The following is a 17,714-nucleotide window of genomic DNA, read 5'->3' as shown; positions in this document are numbered from 1 at the left end:
AACCCCTCACTTTTGTATTCAGTTCCTCTCATAATCTGAACCTCCCCAGTGGTCATCCGGACCTTCCTACCAGTTGCGCTGATGCTCTCAGTGGACACTGTGACCCTCCCACTGGTCACTCTGAGTACTGCAGGTTTGATGCTGTGAGCAGGGAGGCGCCGCTCCGTGGAGCCGGAAACCCACGTGATAGTGGCGGAGCCGGTGACGTCAGGAGCGGGCGTGCGGTTGCGATGGCGGCCTCTGTGACTCCCCGCTTCCGGCGGTTGGGAAGCTGCAGCTCGTTGGGGAGGCGGCGGACAGGTATCGGTATGAGGGGCGGAGAGGAGGAGGACTCGTGTTGGGTATGGTTTTCATTCATATAAATGATCTGGATGGGACCGTAGGAGGCATGGCTTGGAAGTTTGCTGATGACACCAAAATTGGTGGTGTAATTATCCAAAATTACGAAGAGATCTTGCTCAACTGGGCCAATAGGCTGAGGAGTGGCTGACGAGAGTTCACCTGGATATATGCGAGGTATTGTATTTTGGTAAAACGTACAAGGGCAGGACTTATACATTCAATGATAGGGCCTTGAGTAGTGCTGTAGAACAGAGACTTTGAGGTTCAAGTACACAGTTCTTCGAAGTTTGCATCACATATAGACAGGGTGGTTAAGGTTTGTAGCATGCCTGCCTTCATTGCTCAGATCCTTTGGGACGTCATGTTGAAGTTGTAAAAGGCATTGGTGAGGTCCTCTGGAATATGTCCAGTTGTGGTCTCTGTAAAAGGAAGCATGTTATTAAGCTGGAGATGATTCAGAAATGATTTACCGGAGAGGCTGCGATATTTTTCATTCAGTGGAGCATAAGATGTTGCGGGGTGATTTATAGAGGTTTATAAAATCGTAAGGGATATAAGTAGGCTGAATGGCAGGTGTCTTCCCCGTAAGATGGGGGATTTCAAGATGAGGGGGGTGTATTTTTAAAGTGAGATGAGAAAGATTCAAATAGAGACATGGGGAGCAGTTTTTTTGAACTGTCGTTTTGTGTGCGGAATAAACTTCTCAGGGAAGTGGTGGATGTGAGTACAGTTACAATGTTTAAAAGACATTAGGATAACTACATAATTAAGGAATGTTTGGAGTGATATAAACTAAGTGCAGGCAGGTGGGACTAAGTTAGTTTAGGATTATGTTTGGTGCGGATTAGTTGGAAAGTGATTTATTTTGGAAGGTTGAATTTGAATGCAGAATACAGGGTTAATAGCAGGATTCTTGGCAGTGTGGAGGAACGGAGGGATCTTGGGGTCTACGCCTATAGATCCCACAAAGTAGCTCCTCAAGTTGATTGGGTTGTAAAGAAGGCATATAATATGTTGGCTTTCATTGGCAGGGGAATTGAGTTTAAGAGCCGTGAGGTTACACTGCAGCTCAGTTAAACCTTGGTTGGACCACACTTGGAATATTGTGTTCAGTTCTGTCATCTCATTATAGGAAAGATGTAGAAGCTTTAAAGAGAGTGCAGAGGATGCTGCCTGGAGTGGAGGTCAGGTCTTAGGAGGGAAGGTTGAAGGAGTTAGGGCTTTTCTCATTGAAGCGAAGAAGGATGAGAGGCGTAGATATAGAGTGGATAGCCAGAGACATTTTCCCAGGGTGGAATTGACTATTACAAGGTGGCATAATTTTAAGGTGATTGGAGGAAGGTATAGGAGAGATGTCAGAGGTGGGTTCTTTACATAGAGAGTGGTGGGCGTGTGGAATGCGCTGCCTGCAGTGGTAGTGGAATCAGATACTTCAGAGACCTTTAAGCGACTCTTGGAAAGGCACATAGTAAAATGTAGGGTATGCAGGGTAGATTGATCTCAGTAGAATAATAGATCAGCACAACATCATGGGCTGAAGGGCCTGTACTGTTATATGTTAAATGATCTGTTTTTGTGCTGTGTGACTCTATGGGAGGTGAAGGTATGTGGGAATTGGGGGAGGTGAGGGTGCAGGGAATGAAGGGTTTGGGGATCAGGCAAGTGAGGGGAATGGGGGTGCTGAGAGAAATCTGGGGGAGGATGTGTGGGTGAGTGGAATTGGTGGTGTGGATATGTGAGAGGAATGAAAATATGGGAACGGAGTTCTGAGAAGAGGTGTGGGTGTGGGATTAGGGCATGGGTGAATGTATGGCAGGATGTGGAGTCATTGAGCTCATGGGGGTGCTGAGGGGTCAGGGTGGTCTTTACGGGGTGTGAAGGTGTGCATTGAGGGGTTAGCGGTGAAGCCTAGGTTGAGGGTGAAGTGAATGAACATCTATTTTTAGATTCTTTGTGTACATGTAAAATGAGACTAGCTTAATTTTTTGCATTGTGTAATATGACAGTGTTGATGCTGTACTCTTCACATCCTTGCCTACAGAACAACCATTTTTGAAAGCTCATTTCAGAATAAAGTTCCCCTAGTGAAATCCTGCTCATCATCTTGGCATGATGGCCACCAGCTTCAAGTATTTAACTTCTGTCACTCATTTGGCGATGAGGGACAGTCACTTCTTTGAAACATGCTTTCCACAATCCCTCCATTTCCCGTTTAGGACAGTAACTCTGCTGTTCATCAAGCTCAGTAGCTTTGAGCTGAATGTTGTTGGCCATGTTCCCTGCATTGTTGCTCAACTTAATCTGAAACATCTATGTTTAGCAATAGTGCTGCTCTTAGCATTCTACATTGTGTTATGTTTCATAATAGTAATATGAATTAATCTCTAAAATATAAAGTCAAATTGCAATATATTGAGTGAAATATAAAACTGAAGCCTCTCTAATAAAACTGACAAAGTATTCCTATCCTCAAATTCTAGATGTCTTGCAGCAAATATAATAATTTGCTGTATCATTTATTTTAAATGTTTAACAAACCAATTTTCTTTTTGACAGCAAAAGATCTGTCATAGCTTAATGCCTTTGTCAAGCATCAATGTTTTACAATGCACAAAGCGTTTAAATCCGAAATATTTACTTTGATAATGAGGCAATTCAGATACATCCTGTGTCCAAACTTTCAATTCTGTCTTAGCACCATTGATCCCCAAATTTTTGCCCCATCGTTTCCTCAGTCAGTTGATCTTCAGTATGTGTTGAGGGTAAACCACACTAAGGATCATTTTTCACTCCCTTCTAAATCTGCAACAGTAAAGCTTTGCTACTAGTCTACTTCTGAAGTTTTGTGGAGTTCGATAAATTGTCTGAATGTTTTGGTTTCTGTCAGAACTCCAAATATTTAACTTGTGTAGTCCTGTGTGACAGTAGTGATTCAGACATGATATTTGACTCTTTTATCAATGCCTCTGATTGTTAAGCAGTTTTGTTTCACAGCACTTGGCCCACAGAGAAGCAAATATGGTTGAATTTTCTCTAAGCCATTTCTCTTTTCAAGTAGAACAGTTCCAGCCCCTCCAATCTATCCTCACAACTGAAATTTCTCATCCCTGGAACTCTCCTCATAAATACTTCCTGCAGTCTTCAATGTACTCACATTTTCTTTGTAATGAGCTTCCCAAAGCTATACACAGTACTCGAGCACAGGTCTAACAAGAGTCTTGAATGTGTTTTACAAAACCACCTTGCGATTGTACTCTGATTGTATTAATAAAACCAAAGATACTGTATGCTTTGTGCTTCAGTCAGGGCAGATGAAGAGAACAGGTATGTCCCAGGTCCTTCTGCTGTATGTTCTAAGAATTGTACCCCTGTATTTTATGTTGTCTGCTCACATTCTTCCAACCAAAATACATCACCTCTCACTTGTCTGCATTGAACTTTATCTCCTTACCCCTCCAGCTTGTGAATTCTCAAAGTGTCTTCCTCAAAATTGCAATGTTACAATCCTTCCAAGTTTTGTGTAATCATTAGCTTTGAAATTTGTCCCTGTGCACCAATATCTAGGTCATTAATATGTGTTGAGAAATAAAAGAATTCCAATGCCACCCCCATGAAACTCCACTACAAACCTTCCTGGAGCCTGAAAAATATCCATTGACTGTTACTCCCTACTTCCTATCACTCTGCCAATTTTGTATCCACATTGTCGTTGTCCCTTTTATGCCACAGCCTATAACTTTGCTCACAAGTCTCTTCTAGAGTTACATAGCACTGAAACAGACCCTTCAGTCCAATTTGTTTATGCTGACCAACATCTCGATCTGACCTAGTCCCATTTGGACCCTATCCCTCTAAATCCTTCTTATTCATACACTCATTTAGATGCCTTTTAAGTGTTGTAATTGTACATGCCTCCACCTCTTCCTTTGGCAGCTCATTTCATAAATGTACCACCCTCTGTGTGAAAAAGTTAACCCTCAGGTCCTTTTTAAATCTTTACCCTCTTGCCTGAAATCTATGCTGGCTAGTATTGGACTCGTTTACCCCAGGTGCCCAGTGCCATTGACTGTGCTTGTGTGGGGCTGAGAGGGCTGTATCACAATGCAGAATTCATCAATAGTGAAGATTCTGTTTCATTAATGTGCAAGTAATCTATGATCATTAGCCACTTCCTGGAGTGAATGCCACTACCATGGCAGCTGCCAAAACCCCTACATTTTGGCCCACTCTTGTGTACCTAATGTGTTTGAGAGTTCGGGAACCTCTTTTAGGTTATTGATGGATAGGTACATTGGAGAATGAGGACTACATATTGAAACAATGGTTCTTGAAACCATTGAGCAGCCTCCTAAATGAAACAGTGCAGATACAATGCAGGTGAAGTTTCAATCAGGGCTGAGTGTGGAGCAGACGAGGGATACTGAAGACGTGGCTCCCCCTGGTTGGATCAGTCTGTAGGGGCCATTTCCGAATAGTGTGGCCACACGTCATTTTGTTGTGTCTGCTATGCACAGTTGGAACAGGTGACAAGATGATGGGATGGATGGGGAATTGGTGGAGTGGGAGCAGTCTTCCGAGGAGGGCACCGTTGAGGTGCAGGAAGCTCTCCTTGTCTGTGACTGAGTTCAACAGAGTGTTTGACACCCGGTTCCAGTAGATGAAAGCTGGATGCAGCAGACCTTCATGGAGTGTAAAGTCAGCAGTGGTCATCATACCAACATTTAGTTTGCATTTTGGGCTGTGAACTGCAGAGTTGTTTCATTTTGTTTGCTTGCTTATGGTGACTGTAAATAAAAGTTCATGTCTGGATCTGTCTGATTGCTTGCCTTTATGTGATGTTCCCCGACTGGACAAGGATAAAATGTGGATTTACAGTAGACTTTGGAGAGACCATAGAGGTGACTTAGGGTGTTTAGACAAAACGTAACTTGGAACTTCTAGACTGGGTGAGTGGTAGTTAAACAGGGACCAGGATGAGAGAATGGGGCTGTATATGTGTGAGAGTGTCAGCCATGATAACTATATGCTGTGAGCACCATGGCTTTGTGGTTGCTGTGCCATTACATTGTTGATGAAGCAGTGCCACAATTGCAAAAGTTTTTCTGGGTGCAGTTTCCTTGCAAAGATGGTGTGGGCGCTGGAGTTGCTGTTCTTTGGGCAGATATCCAGTGAATGTCAAGTTGTTCCAGGAACAGTGCATAAGATGGAGCTAGAACTGGATAAAAAGGTCATCATAGATCGTAGTTAATGAGTTGAGTTTGTTAAGCTATGATGAGAGATTTCTCTCGGTAATACAATGAGAAACCTGTAAAAAGCTTGATGAAACTGATAAAACCTACATCTTCACCCTCTTAAACCAAACAAAATCTAAATACAATTCTAAAAGGGCTGTGAATAGTCCTTTCCACTTTAGAACCCAAGTTTCTAAATCAAATAACATCATATGCATTCAGTAATTATGAGTAATGTTTATGATAGCCACCCACTAGTGGGAAAGATACAAAAAACATGTCTGCAGGAAAGCAAGGCAGCTGCTTCAACCTAACCCAATTTTTCTTTTGTTATTTAAGTGCCTGTCAAACAATTTACTATTATGTGGAAATTTAATTTAGAGTTTCTCTTTGCTTTCCTTTTTTTTTGCTGCTTTCTTACCCTTCTCAGAGGATCACAGGGATCAAGGGGAATGGAACTAACTAGATTGCTGTGTAGGGAGACAAAATAGATTTGATAGCATGAATGGCTTACTTCTTTACCAGATATGATTATGTTTCTTTATGACTTGCCATCTTGTCATATTGCTGTTTTCAGTTATTTGGAGGAACTGACAAATGGGATTGCTGGCAAATGGTGCCTGACTTATGAGTGGAGGTGCGTGAGTTCTGTTGGCAGCGTGGTTGGTTTTCACTGAGCGTGGTGCCTGCAGTGTGGGTTCAATTCCATGAAGAATTCTTGATCTCACCTGACATATGGTGCCCCTCAGGTTAAACTACCACCGATCATTTACTAATGAGAGAGCAGCCCTGTGGGACTATGACAACTTTACCTTGCTTGCCTCATTAAGCAACCAAAGTTTTTTTTTAAAAAAGAAAATGTTATATAATGAATCATATGTTGCTCCAGACACTGCAGCGTATAATATTGACATTGTGAAGCAGGTTTTCAGATGTTTTGTGTCAAGGTTAAATACAGTTCAGCCTATCAAAGAAGCCCATTATTTTTGTAGTTTGTTAGCATGCAACACTTTACAGGTGACAGAAACAAAAAAAAATTTGTCCAAGACCACAAACTTGTTTATCTACGTTAACAATCAGTCAGCCAGAGTAATATGATTATTGGTGTTAACATACTTTCAACAAACTGTAAAAAATTAGCAAATTCCATTTGCACCTAATACACTGGTAAGATAAAGTATCGTCTCAATTGTCCTCAACCTAACATCAGTACCTCTGTCTATCACTAATCTGTCTAATATCTTGGTATTTGATTGCTTCAGCCAATTCATAGGTTATAATGCAACAATGCAGAATGCAATGTGGCATTGTTTCAAATACCTTCTGGAAGTGCACACACTCCACGTCAAGAGCATTACCCTCACCATTATTGTCTTTCTGTTACCTTTGCAGAAACTCCATGTTAGTTAAAAAAAATGCTCCTTTAGATATCTATGCTGGCTTTCCTAAGCAACTTATGTTTTTCCACTTATTGGGGATGCTCAGTCCAGACAAATTGGCACCATCTGTTGTGGGTTCAGGAGAGCTCATACGTTCATAACCCTCCAATTGGTACGCTCCAGCTACAGAGAAAAATTTGAAGCTGACTGCATCAGACTCCTTTCTGAAGTTTCTCTAATCTCTGTCGAAAGATCAGGAAATGACATTCAGGGACACAAAGAATTCATCCTAAAAGGAAAAGCCAAAATCATGAGTTTAGCCGATCAGCCAGCAAAGCCTGATGATAGCATTGTCAACATAGAATTGAAAGGATTGCGAGAACCATGCATGTAGTTTTATGATGTGGACTGCTGTTACAGGTCTTTATTTCCATGATTCCTTTTTCTTCTCCTGTAATATTTGTCTTTTCTTTTTCTGTGTCCCGGAATTTAAATGGGATGAAGTTTAAGAGGTCTTGTTATAAGTTAGCAATTCAATTTTTTCTTTTTTTGCCTTTGGTTTAGAAGTTACTTTGGTTACAATGATTTTTTTTTGAATGACTAAAACCTGGTCTGTTTTTTTTTAACCTTTTAACTGAATCAGATGGCCGGGTAAATTGGATTATTTACAATTTTAATTAGATTTTCATATTTGTGGCATCTCTGGAAACCATGGGCATTGATATTGGCGTACTCTCCCAAGCAAGCTGTGACCATACAGTCAGCTTTCACTAGTCATGAAGTGATCATTTAATTTGCCAAGAGGGCTTTTTGATGCTAGCAGGGAGATTGGACCAGGTAAGGACAGCAGATTTTCCATCTATGAAGGACACTTGTGAACCGAATGGGTTTTTGTGACAATCAATGATAGTGCCATGATTGCCATTATTGAGACCATCTTTGATTTTCACATTGTCTGAACTGATTTTAATTTCCAACAGTTGCCATGGTGGGATTTGAACATGTATCCCCAAGCATTAGCCTAGACCACTGGATTATTAGCGTAGTGACATTCCTGCTGCAACAGGTGCATAAGATTATACTGCAGAGTTATGCACTGGATGTGAGAAAACTTGATATTCTGAGAGATGCGATGAAGCATGATCCAAATACAGGTGATTTTACAAAAACGTTGAAGTTTTCTTAAGATACTTCTTTTGTTTATTAAGGACATTCAGAACCGTTTCATGCAACACAGCTCTGGAACAGTATTATTCATGTCCTTCATACTCAGGTGGACCTGAGGCAGCAGAGACTGCATTGGAAAATGCACAGTGACTGTTTCACTGGTGCCGATGCAGTTGATGTGGTGCTGAGTTACCTCATGCAAAACGTTTACTTCAGCAACAGTGATATTTCACGTTTGAAGGCGGCTCGCCTCTGCCAGGCTCTGATGGATCATAGAGTTTTCTACCCTGTCAGTACAAGACTCTTCAGCAAAGAGCGGGAGAGTATGTTTGAGGATCGCAGCAGCAGTCTCTATAAATTTGTGGACAGCTACACATTGCCAGGAGCTGCAAAAGACCAGGAAATGGAGAGTCTGGTACCGAAGAGGAAATTTCACAAGTAAGGTTTTTGTTTAAAACCCTTTTCTGGCTATGGGCAATGTTTATTGTATAGCACAACGTAAAGTTGCTTGCTAGGCTCATTCAGAGAACAGTCAACCAGGTTGGTCTGAGATGAGAGACTGATGTAGCTCTCCATATGTGATTGTTTCATTCCTTGAAGATCTTAATGAATCAAATCGCGTTTTGTGCAATTGGACAGTTTCAGCTTTACCGATACAATTTTTCATTTCCAGATTCAGCAAGAAATTTAATTTGAACGCTTGATCTGTCACAGAAGGATTAGAAATTAGCTTCTTTGCATTACTATACCAGAAAAATCACCATAACACTGCCACATCCAACAGTTTCAAAGTGATCATGAGATTTTTGTCTGTTATGGTCTGGAGAACTTGTTGCGTATAAATGTTATATTTTCAAATTATGCTTAAAGCTCCTATGTACCAGGGCAAAATACAGTTTGAATGTACATAATTCGAATTACATTTCTTATTGTTTAGAAGCAGAAAAAATTTGAACAGGCCACTCAGCCTTTTGAGCTTGCTGTTTCATGTAATGTGATCATGGTTGACCAACTCAATCCCCTGTTCCTGCCTTCTACCCTTCAAGCTCTTTAGTTCCAAGAACTATATCAAACTTTCTCTTGAAAACTATTAATTTTTTAAATCTCTAGCTAAGGCTATGGAAAGGCAACTCCTGACACTTAGAGTTATAGTTGCACAGCATGGAAACTGACCCTTTGGTCCACGCCTCAACCAGTCTGATAAAGGTCCCGTTGTATCCTGAGGTAACCTTCTTCACTGTCCATTTCACTGTCATCTGTAAACTTACTAACCATACCTCCTATATTCACATCCACATTATTTATATAAAAGTATAAAAAGCAGTGCTTTTCTGTCTGACACACAGAGAGAACAATTTAGGTTAACTGTCATTCAATTATATTTTTTCCTTTGACATGGCCAGGTTGTTGAACCTATTACTGTGGAGGATGATATAATTGTGTGGAATTCGGTCAAGTGTACAGTGCAGACAGGCCATTTGCCCCAAATGTTCTTTGCAAACACTTGTTATACGTAAGTTATTGAGCTGGAATCTGTGTCTTTCAGTGGAGTTTTCATTAGCCAAAGCTTCCCAGCTATTGTGGCTTTGGCTTGGATCTGGATGTAATGTGACACATCTTGTCCAACAAAAAAGAACAAGTTATTCAGTATGTTTTAAATTTGGTACCTGCAATCTCTCGATTGTGGGCAATGCAGTATTTGATTTTACTGTAATTGCCATGGTTTGAATTTTGTAACACTAGTCTCAGATAGTCAGTGACTAGAAAGTATTTCGTGATTACTTCCAAAATCCTGATATGAAATTCTAATTGTTCCTTATTTTGCCTTTTTTTTAAACAGACCAGTCAAACTTGCTTTTTCGAATCCTGTTGCTTTGGAATCTTGTGATAAAAGGTTTGAAGAGCTTTTTCACACTATCAACCTCCGTCCATCATTGCCGCCAAACCTAAAAGTAAAAAGCTTAACCAACCATTTGACCAAAAAAGGTGAACATTTTTTTGCAATATATTTTTGGTTATGCAGGCCAACACACGCGAAATGCATTTCATTTTTCCGTATATTGTCAGTCACTGTGTTTCATCCAAATTTGTTTTGATTTGTTAAAAGCAATTTAATTAAACGTTGCCCATACATTCCATTTCAGTTCTGATAGAGAGTCACAGCATAAGAATTAGGACATTAATTTAATTCTATCTCTTATGCATGGAATAAGCTGTAAGTTTTATGTCCTTGACATTTCAAATGAATTTTAATATTTGGATCTCTCAAGTTTCTACTGTCATTTTTGAGTAAGCATCTCTCATGGATTTCAGCCGACACTGAGAGCTTTCATTTTATGTTAGATTCTGACTTTGCTCCATCTGGCCTGCATTTGCATCAATCCAGTTGTGTCACTCCGACAGAGGTATGTGAAAACCAGTCTCTGCCACTGCCATTCAATAATCAGGGAGCAAGGGAATGAGAAATGGACCTAAGTTGAGTTAAATCAACACAGTTGGCTGCATTTGTGGCCAATGTCACCGCTAGATAAAACCAACCAGGCATGGCTCAATGGTTGTTTTTTTCTATTCCACCTCAATGAAGTTCTTTGAGAAGTTTCATTGCTAAAGGTGCCATTTGAGTTTGTTATTCATGCAAGAGAATCACTGAAATTCCTAATCTCTCTGGCAAAGCTGAAAGAAGAACAGCAGAAACTCCAAATATGTCAGTGATTATTGGTAAATAATTTTTGTTTTGTTTCTTACTAGTTGAGTTACCCCTGTGAAGACTTTTCCTCACACTGAAATGAAACCAATGTATTGCACCTTCTGAGTTTTCCATCAATGTGAACTGTTATGAGGAACTGACGTGATGTCACAGATGCATCCACACCTGCTCCAATAGATCTGTATCGTATTTTCGTTGGGAATATACACTTCATCTTGGGTTCCTTATCTCCATTCTCCCACACCTTTATTTTCATAGTTCCACAGTGGCTGTTTGATTATTTATCCAAGAATTTGGGAAAAAGAGGACGGAAATTCTCTAAGTGTGGCTCGAGTTTAATTGTGAGAGAGAGATACTCCATTATTGTAACTGGCCACCAATTTTAATCATATTTTCTTTTGTGCTTAAAAGATGAGTGAGATGTTAATGTGTTTGGATCATCTCTATTTCACCGATGCTTAGTTAAATTCTTTCACTGCCCCAAGAACATTAGTCCTTATGCCCTGGGAATTAACTCCTTCTCCATTATTGCATTCGTTCTGTTTTCTACAACAAATACCTGGTTGAGTATCACAATTACTTGAAGAATTGGGAGCAATTTTTAGTTACTAGCTTGGATTATGTCTTATTGACACTGCCAATTGATGCTTGCTTGAGAACTCTGAAACCCAATCTATAACGGACCATTTTGACCAGCAAACAGAGGAGACTTCATTCCATAAATTTGAACCCAAGCCTTCAGGTAAAAAGCTGGTGCCTAACCCATCATCCCAATAGCTTTGGTTTCATATGTGGCTCTCTTACTTATTTCACTGAAATGAGGCATTTTTATCAGGAATTTACAGGCATCGCTCCAGTCAACGTCAAACTGGGATCACCAAAGAACTGTTCTGCTTATGATGTCATTCAAATTGTTGACCATTTCTTGATGCAAAATTTTTGAAATGGGATCAATACCCAGGACATTTTAAATGGCCTCCCTTTGTCATTAGGTGTTATGGTCTTTCACTTTACTGCCAACAGAATAAGTTTGGAATGTGGTCGCTATTGTAATATTGGAAAGCATCACAGTTAGTTTTTGTCACTGTACTCATAAACTTAAGAATTGTGGTTTCTCTGTCCTGCCCTTTTTTCTCCTCTGCAGAAATTAACACAGCTTGGGTTTTGCATTTCAATATGCAAATTGCATGTATCGACTAATCAGTTTGTGCCTGTGTGATTGTTTATAACTCAGCATGTGAATACTAACAGTGTTTCTACTGTGCTTCTCTTTTGCTTTCAACAATGGGGTTTGACTTGCTCCTCAACAGTGGTTGAGGATGTTTGGAAGCAAACAACTTTATTGCAGCTGCTACATTTAATTCACCTTCCCATCTTGGACAACATCCTGGAATCTCCAGTGAAAGCAAAACGAAGACGACTTGTTCAGTTCAATCAGAAAATTGACCTTATTATCTCCAACACGTTCCTGGATCGTGAGGTTTCTCAGAGCTTAAATCTTCCCTAGTTAGTATTTGCTAATAACTTTCCAAATTCTTTGAATGAGATACGATGAGTAGCATTTAAGTATAATAAGTAAGAGATTTGAAATATTGCCTTAAACTTTTGTTGTGTAGAGTCTAATGGAAAATCTATGAACTTCTTTCAATTTATTGGTTATTTGAAACAGTGTGAGACATTGCATAATGTGCAGTCAAAACCTCACGTGAAAAAGCATAATCTTCAAATCAGCTTTCTTCACATCTAGCTACTCCCTTGCTCATCCTCTTAAATTTGCATGTCTTACTTTAAGCAAATTTCAAGTAATTTGGGAAAACCAAATAGGACCATTTTTCATCAGGGATTGGTAGAAGCTATTTGATGCAAATTGGTTGTAGAGTACTAACGTAATCAAATTCCAGAAATGAGGGGGTTACCTGAATGAGGTCAGAAAGGACAAGTTGGGATTGTTCTCTTGTGAGCAAAGAAGGCTGACAGTAAGACCAAAAACAGAAGTTGCTGAAAAAGCTCAGCAGGTCTGGCAGCATCCGTGGAGAGAAATCAGAGTTAACGTTTCAGGTCTGGTGACCCTTCCTCAGAACTGATGGTAGTCACCGGACCCGAAACATTAACTCTGATTTTTTTTCTTCACAGATGCTGCCAGACCCGCTGAGCTTTCCAGCAACTTCTGTTTTTGTTCCTGATTTACAGCATCTGCAGTTCTTTAGGTTTTTAAGACTGAGAGCAGATTTGGTCAAGGTAACATGATCAAAGTGTAGGCAGTCAAACTGTACTTCGAATGGCTGAATGGTCAATGACTAGAGAACACAGATTTAAGATGATTGACAGAAGAACCAGAGGTACCATCTGGAAAAATCTTTTGTGTATAAAACAGTTAGGATTTTGAATTCACTGCCTGATGGAGTTGGGGTTGGGGGGAACATAGATCAAATCATAGCATTCAAAAGGGAACTGAATAAATATTTCAAGGAGAGAAAAATGCAGGGAACTAGAACTAACTGGATTATTCTTCAAATGAGCTGGCACAGACTTTATGGGTTCGTAGGCTACCTTTGAAGTTACACTATTCTTTGAACTAATCATAAACTCCTCAGAAAAAAGGCCAACCCTGAAATTTCTGAACCAGAATATGTGTTTCTGTCAAGACAAACCATGCGTGAGATATGCTTCCTCAGTCTCTGTGTTGATTTTTTGTTTGTATCCACAGTACTGATGAGTGGTTCTCAGTTGCAGTCGATTGCCTGGAATATTTCCCAGATGAGGTGATTGTGCACACGAGTGAACTGTTATCTCAGATCACAAATGACAAGGAAGCTACAGAAAAGTACAAAAGAGTGCTGTTTGAAACTATAGTGAGGCACTATAGTCAAAACAAGGAGCCACTTCTCTGTGATCGATATCGTGACATATATGCAGGGATCATTGAACTTCTCGGTAAGGGATTTGTTTTGCAGAGCTGTATAAAGAATGCAAATGTTGATGATTTGGCCCTAAATTATGTAACATCATGATTTTCATTGCTTGAGAATGGTAAATCTTAGCTAATAATATGTTTCAAGTTTCAGTTAGTCAGCGAATATGTTCATTTAAAATAATAAGAAAGTTGTATATACCATGAACAACATGCAAATACTTCAGTTTATTGACTGGTCACAGACAGGAAAAAAAAAACCGTAGTTACAATGTCTTTATTAAATAAATCTTTGTGCTCTTTCTGCCTCTGCTGTTTTTTTTTATTTTGCATGCATTTTTAGTTATATCTGTATGACTATTTCCCTTACCCCAATATTGTTGTGTTGTGCTTTCTGTTGGTCACTCCTCCTTTGTCATACCTTTTGTGCGTCATACGCCAAAGTGTCTCTGTTAGGCTGTCACCAATCTTTCCCTCATGATGCATTAAATTTTTCTTTGCCTTTGTAAGAAAATGGGAAGAAGCCAGGATAGAGTGAGGTGTTGGTAATGGAACAACAACATTAATGATTGAATGAAAAGTGGAAGATGAAGTTTAAGGAGGATGCCTTCCTGTGATTTAGATGGGGTTGGGGGCCAGTGGTAATAAAGAAGCCAAAGGCTGAGGGTTCAACCTTGGGAAGTGGACTGATTGACAGGCCAAGGCCAGGGAGGACGTGGAGGGGAGTGCTGGACTTGAGACTGGTTGTGTTAACGAGATCTGGGAATGCTGGGGTCTGCAAATAGTTGTCTCAGTCTGGAGCTTGAAAGACTTGACCCTGACTTGTAGAGACAAACCTGCATAAAGAAGAGAAACCTGATGGAATGGAGGGAGGTTACAAGTGGTTGAGAAGCACTGGAATGAGGCCACTGCACTATCTGTCTTTTAGTAGTCTGTGCTGAATAGCTCTGATTTAACTTGTCTATTTAGTTGCTTGATAATTTCATCCAATATTAAGAGGCTTTGCAAAACAGGCACCATCTATGAACAGAAATAGTATTAATTTTGCTGGTCAGTGATGAAATTAGAGGTTTAGTAGGTTTTACGTGTGTTTCCCCTCACCCACTCTTCCCCTTGGCTGACAGAGAAGCAAACAGATGGGGAAGTATGGGTTTACACAGAAACTGGGAATCCAGTGAGATTGATGAGCAGTCTGTCACTATCACAGGACAACATCCCCTGATCCTGCACCATACTGCTATACCTTTTCCCGGCATTGGCTGAAATAAGAGCCTACGTGATTAATAATCTAACAAACCTTCAGTGGCCAAAGGTGAATGAATTTAAAGCACCTGGTGACCCACGATGAGGAGTGATTAAAAAGCCACACTGTCTGATTAGTTATGAGTTTTGTTTTTAGGAAGTCACCAAATCAGAACTGAGAAGTAACAGGAAGTAATCACATGATTTTAATAATTTTCTTTGAAGAAAAGTCTTTTCACAACTTTGAAATCTCACAGTGCCTCAGCTTCAAGTGTAGTCACTGTTCTAATATAGTAACGTGCAATATTTAGATTAAGCAGTCTTAACACTGCATAGTTTCATCTCAACAGTGATGGAAGATAAAGTGCCACAGCAAAAATTATTGCAGAAAATGTAAGTTATGGTGTAGTGAATAGGATTTGGCATTGAAAGGGAGACTGGCTGGCTGTCAGGAAGCAGGCAAAAGATGTAAACAGGTTTTTTCGGTTAGCAGGATATAATGACTGGTATGCCTCAGGGTTCAGTTCTGGGGCCTCAACTATTGGCAATTTATAAGCAATTTGGATGAAGGGACGGAAGTTATGATTGTCAATTTGTGATAAGACAAATATAGGAAAGTTGATTGTGACAAGGACACAAAACTTTCAAATATATTAATACGTTAAGTGAATGAGCAAAAATTGTAAAATTATCCTTTGTAGAACTAAAAGAACATCTAAATGGTGAGACATTGCAGAACTCTGAGATGCAGAGGAATAAGGGTGTCCTTGTGCATGAACCTCAAAAGGCTTACATGCGTTGTATGCAGGTACAGCAAGTAATTCGGCCATGGAATGTTATAATTTATCACAAATTTATTAAAATGAGTTTATACTTTGGTAACGTAGAGCACTGGTGAGATCACATTTGGAGTACTGTGCACAGTATTGGTTACCTGATCTTTTGAAGGATGTAAATGCATTGGAAGCAGTTCCAAGGAGAAATGCATGGAATAGGCAGACTGTATTATGAGCAAAGAATCATGAAGCATTTTGAGGGTAGATATGGAAAAGGTTTTTCTTCTTGGAGAAGCCAGAAGTAGGGGGTCACTGTTTAAAAATCATGGATCAGCCATTTGAAAAAGAGATGAGGCATAGCTTTTTTTTTCTCTCAGCAGATTGAGTCTTTGGAACTCTTCCTGAAAAGGCTATAGAAGCAGAGTCCTTTAGTATTTTTAAGGCAAAGCTCGATAGCTTTTTTGTTAAGCAAAAAGGTGAAACATTATCAGGTGAAGATAGGAATGTGGATTTGAGGTTTACAATCAGTTAATGATTTTTTTTATTCATTCATGGGATGAGGGCACCACTGGCTAAGCGAGTATTTATTGCTCATCCTAAGAGTGAATCGGTTGATGTGGAGTTGCATATGGGCAAGGTAAGGATGACAGTTTCCTTCCCTGAAGGGCATTAAAGAACTGAAGCAAAAGCAAAGTTGCTGGAAAAGCTCAGCAGATCTGGCAGCATCTGTGAAGGAGAAAACAGAGTCAACATTTCGGGTCTGGTGACCCTTTCTCAGAACGCACTGGACCCGAAACGTTAACACTTTTAATCTTCACGGGTGCTGCTAGACCTGGTGAGCTTTTCCAGCAACTTTGGTTTTGTTTCTGATTTACAGAATCTGCAGTTCTTTGGGTTTTTAATTTGGCATTAATGAACCAAATGGATTTTCCTGACAACCAATAATGGATTCATGGTCATCATCAGATTTTCAATTCCAGACTTCTATTGAATTAAAACTCCATCTGCCATGATGGCATTCAAACCCAGGTCCCCAGAGCAAATACCTGGGTCTCTGGGTTAACAATCCAATGATAACACCTTTGCCCCTCATATTGAACAGCACAGCAAACCCAAGGGGTTGAATGACCTAGACCTGCTCGTGATTCTTATGTTTGTATGACACTTCCATCATATGAAAAATAATCACTCTAATTAAAACTTTTCCTTACAAAACTGTAGAAAATGGTAAGACTAGACAAGCTTTGGAAGCTGCACAACTTGGCATTCGGTTGTTGGAGCCTAACTGGAGAGAGGAGCTGCACAGATTGCTGTCCTTCATGGCTGTTGCTGCAACCCCAGATGCCTGCATACTTCAGAAACAGGTTTATCAGTATTTTAAAACTAATTGATCACAAAGTAGATAAAAATATGACTTCAAAATATTTTCTAAAGCAATTTTCAAATATTTCTCAACAAAATGCTGAGAATAATACACTTTTTGACAATACATTTTATTTTTAGATAAGTCTACAAACAAGAGGAGACTTGGGTCAGGACATCAACTGTGCAGAAACCAAATAAAAGAGACAGTTTTCCTTACACCCACAGAATAGCCTGAAACAATCAGCTCTGTGATGAATCCCAAAAGTCTCAACCTGTAACTTTGGTTGAAAAGAAGAAATGATTTGTATAGCACCTTTGATATGCCTGGGGATCTCAAAACATACTTTCACACTTTTATTGCACCTCCCAGTCACGAACCACTTCATCTCCCCCTCCCATTCCGCAGACAACATGTCCATCCTGGGCCTTCTACAGTGCCACAAGGATGTTACTCGCAGGTCGTGGGAACAGCAACTTGTATTCTGCTTGGGAGCCCTGCAGCCCAAAGTATCAATGTGGACTTCACAAGCTTCAAAATCTCCCCTCCCCCTACCGCATCCCAAAACCAACTGAGCTCATCCCCGCCTCCTTAAC

The 17,714-nt window shown here is 40.0% G+C and overlaps 1 protein-coding gene across 2 annotated transcripts in view; it reads left to right on the top strand.

Moving 5' to 3' along the window:
- Positions 1–212: 212 nt before the first annotated feature.
- Positions 213–17,714, top strand: part of depdc4 (DEP domain containing 4) — a 32,264-nt gene continuing 14,762 nt past the window's right edge. Inside the window, exons 1-6 of one of the 2 annotated variants that reach the window (XM_059652589.1) lie at positions 213–300; positions 8,161–8,557; positions 9,960–10,105; positions 12,137–12,332; positions 13,534–13,760; positions 16,977–17,119. In XM_059652589.1, the coding sequence (XP_059508572.1) occupies positions 231–300; positions 8,161–8,557; positions 9,960–10,105; positions 12,137–12,332; positions 13,534–13,760; positions 16,977–17,119 (1,179 nt within the window). In that variant the 5' untranslated portion in view covers positions 213–230. The other variant, XM_059652590.1, reaches the window with a different exon arrangement.

Source organism: Stegostoma tigrinum, chromosome 18, assembly GCF_030684315.1.
Source record: "Stegostoma tigrinum isolate sSteTig4 chromosome 18, sSteTig4.hap1, whole genome shotgun sequence".
In the NCBI taxonomy this organism is placed as follows: domain Eukaryota; kingdom Metazoa; phylum Chordata; class Chondrichthyes; order Orectolobiformes; family Stegostomatidae; genus Stegostoma; species Stegostoma tigrinum.
The sequence above is the reverse complement of the archived record's forward strand: the minus strand, read 5'-3'. Positions and strand labels throughout refer to the sequence as shown.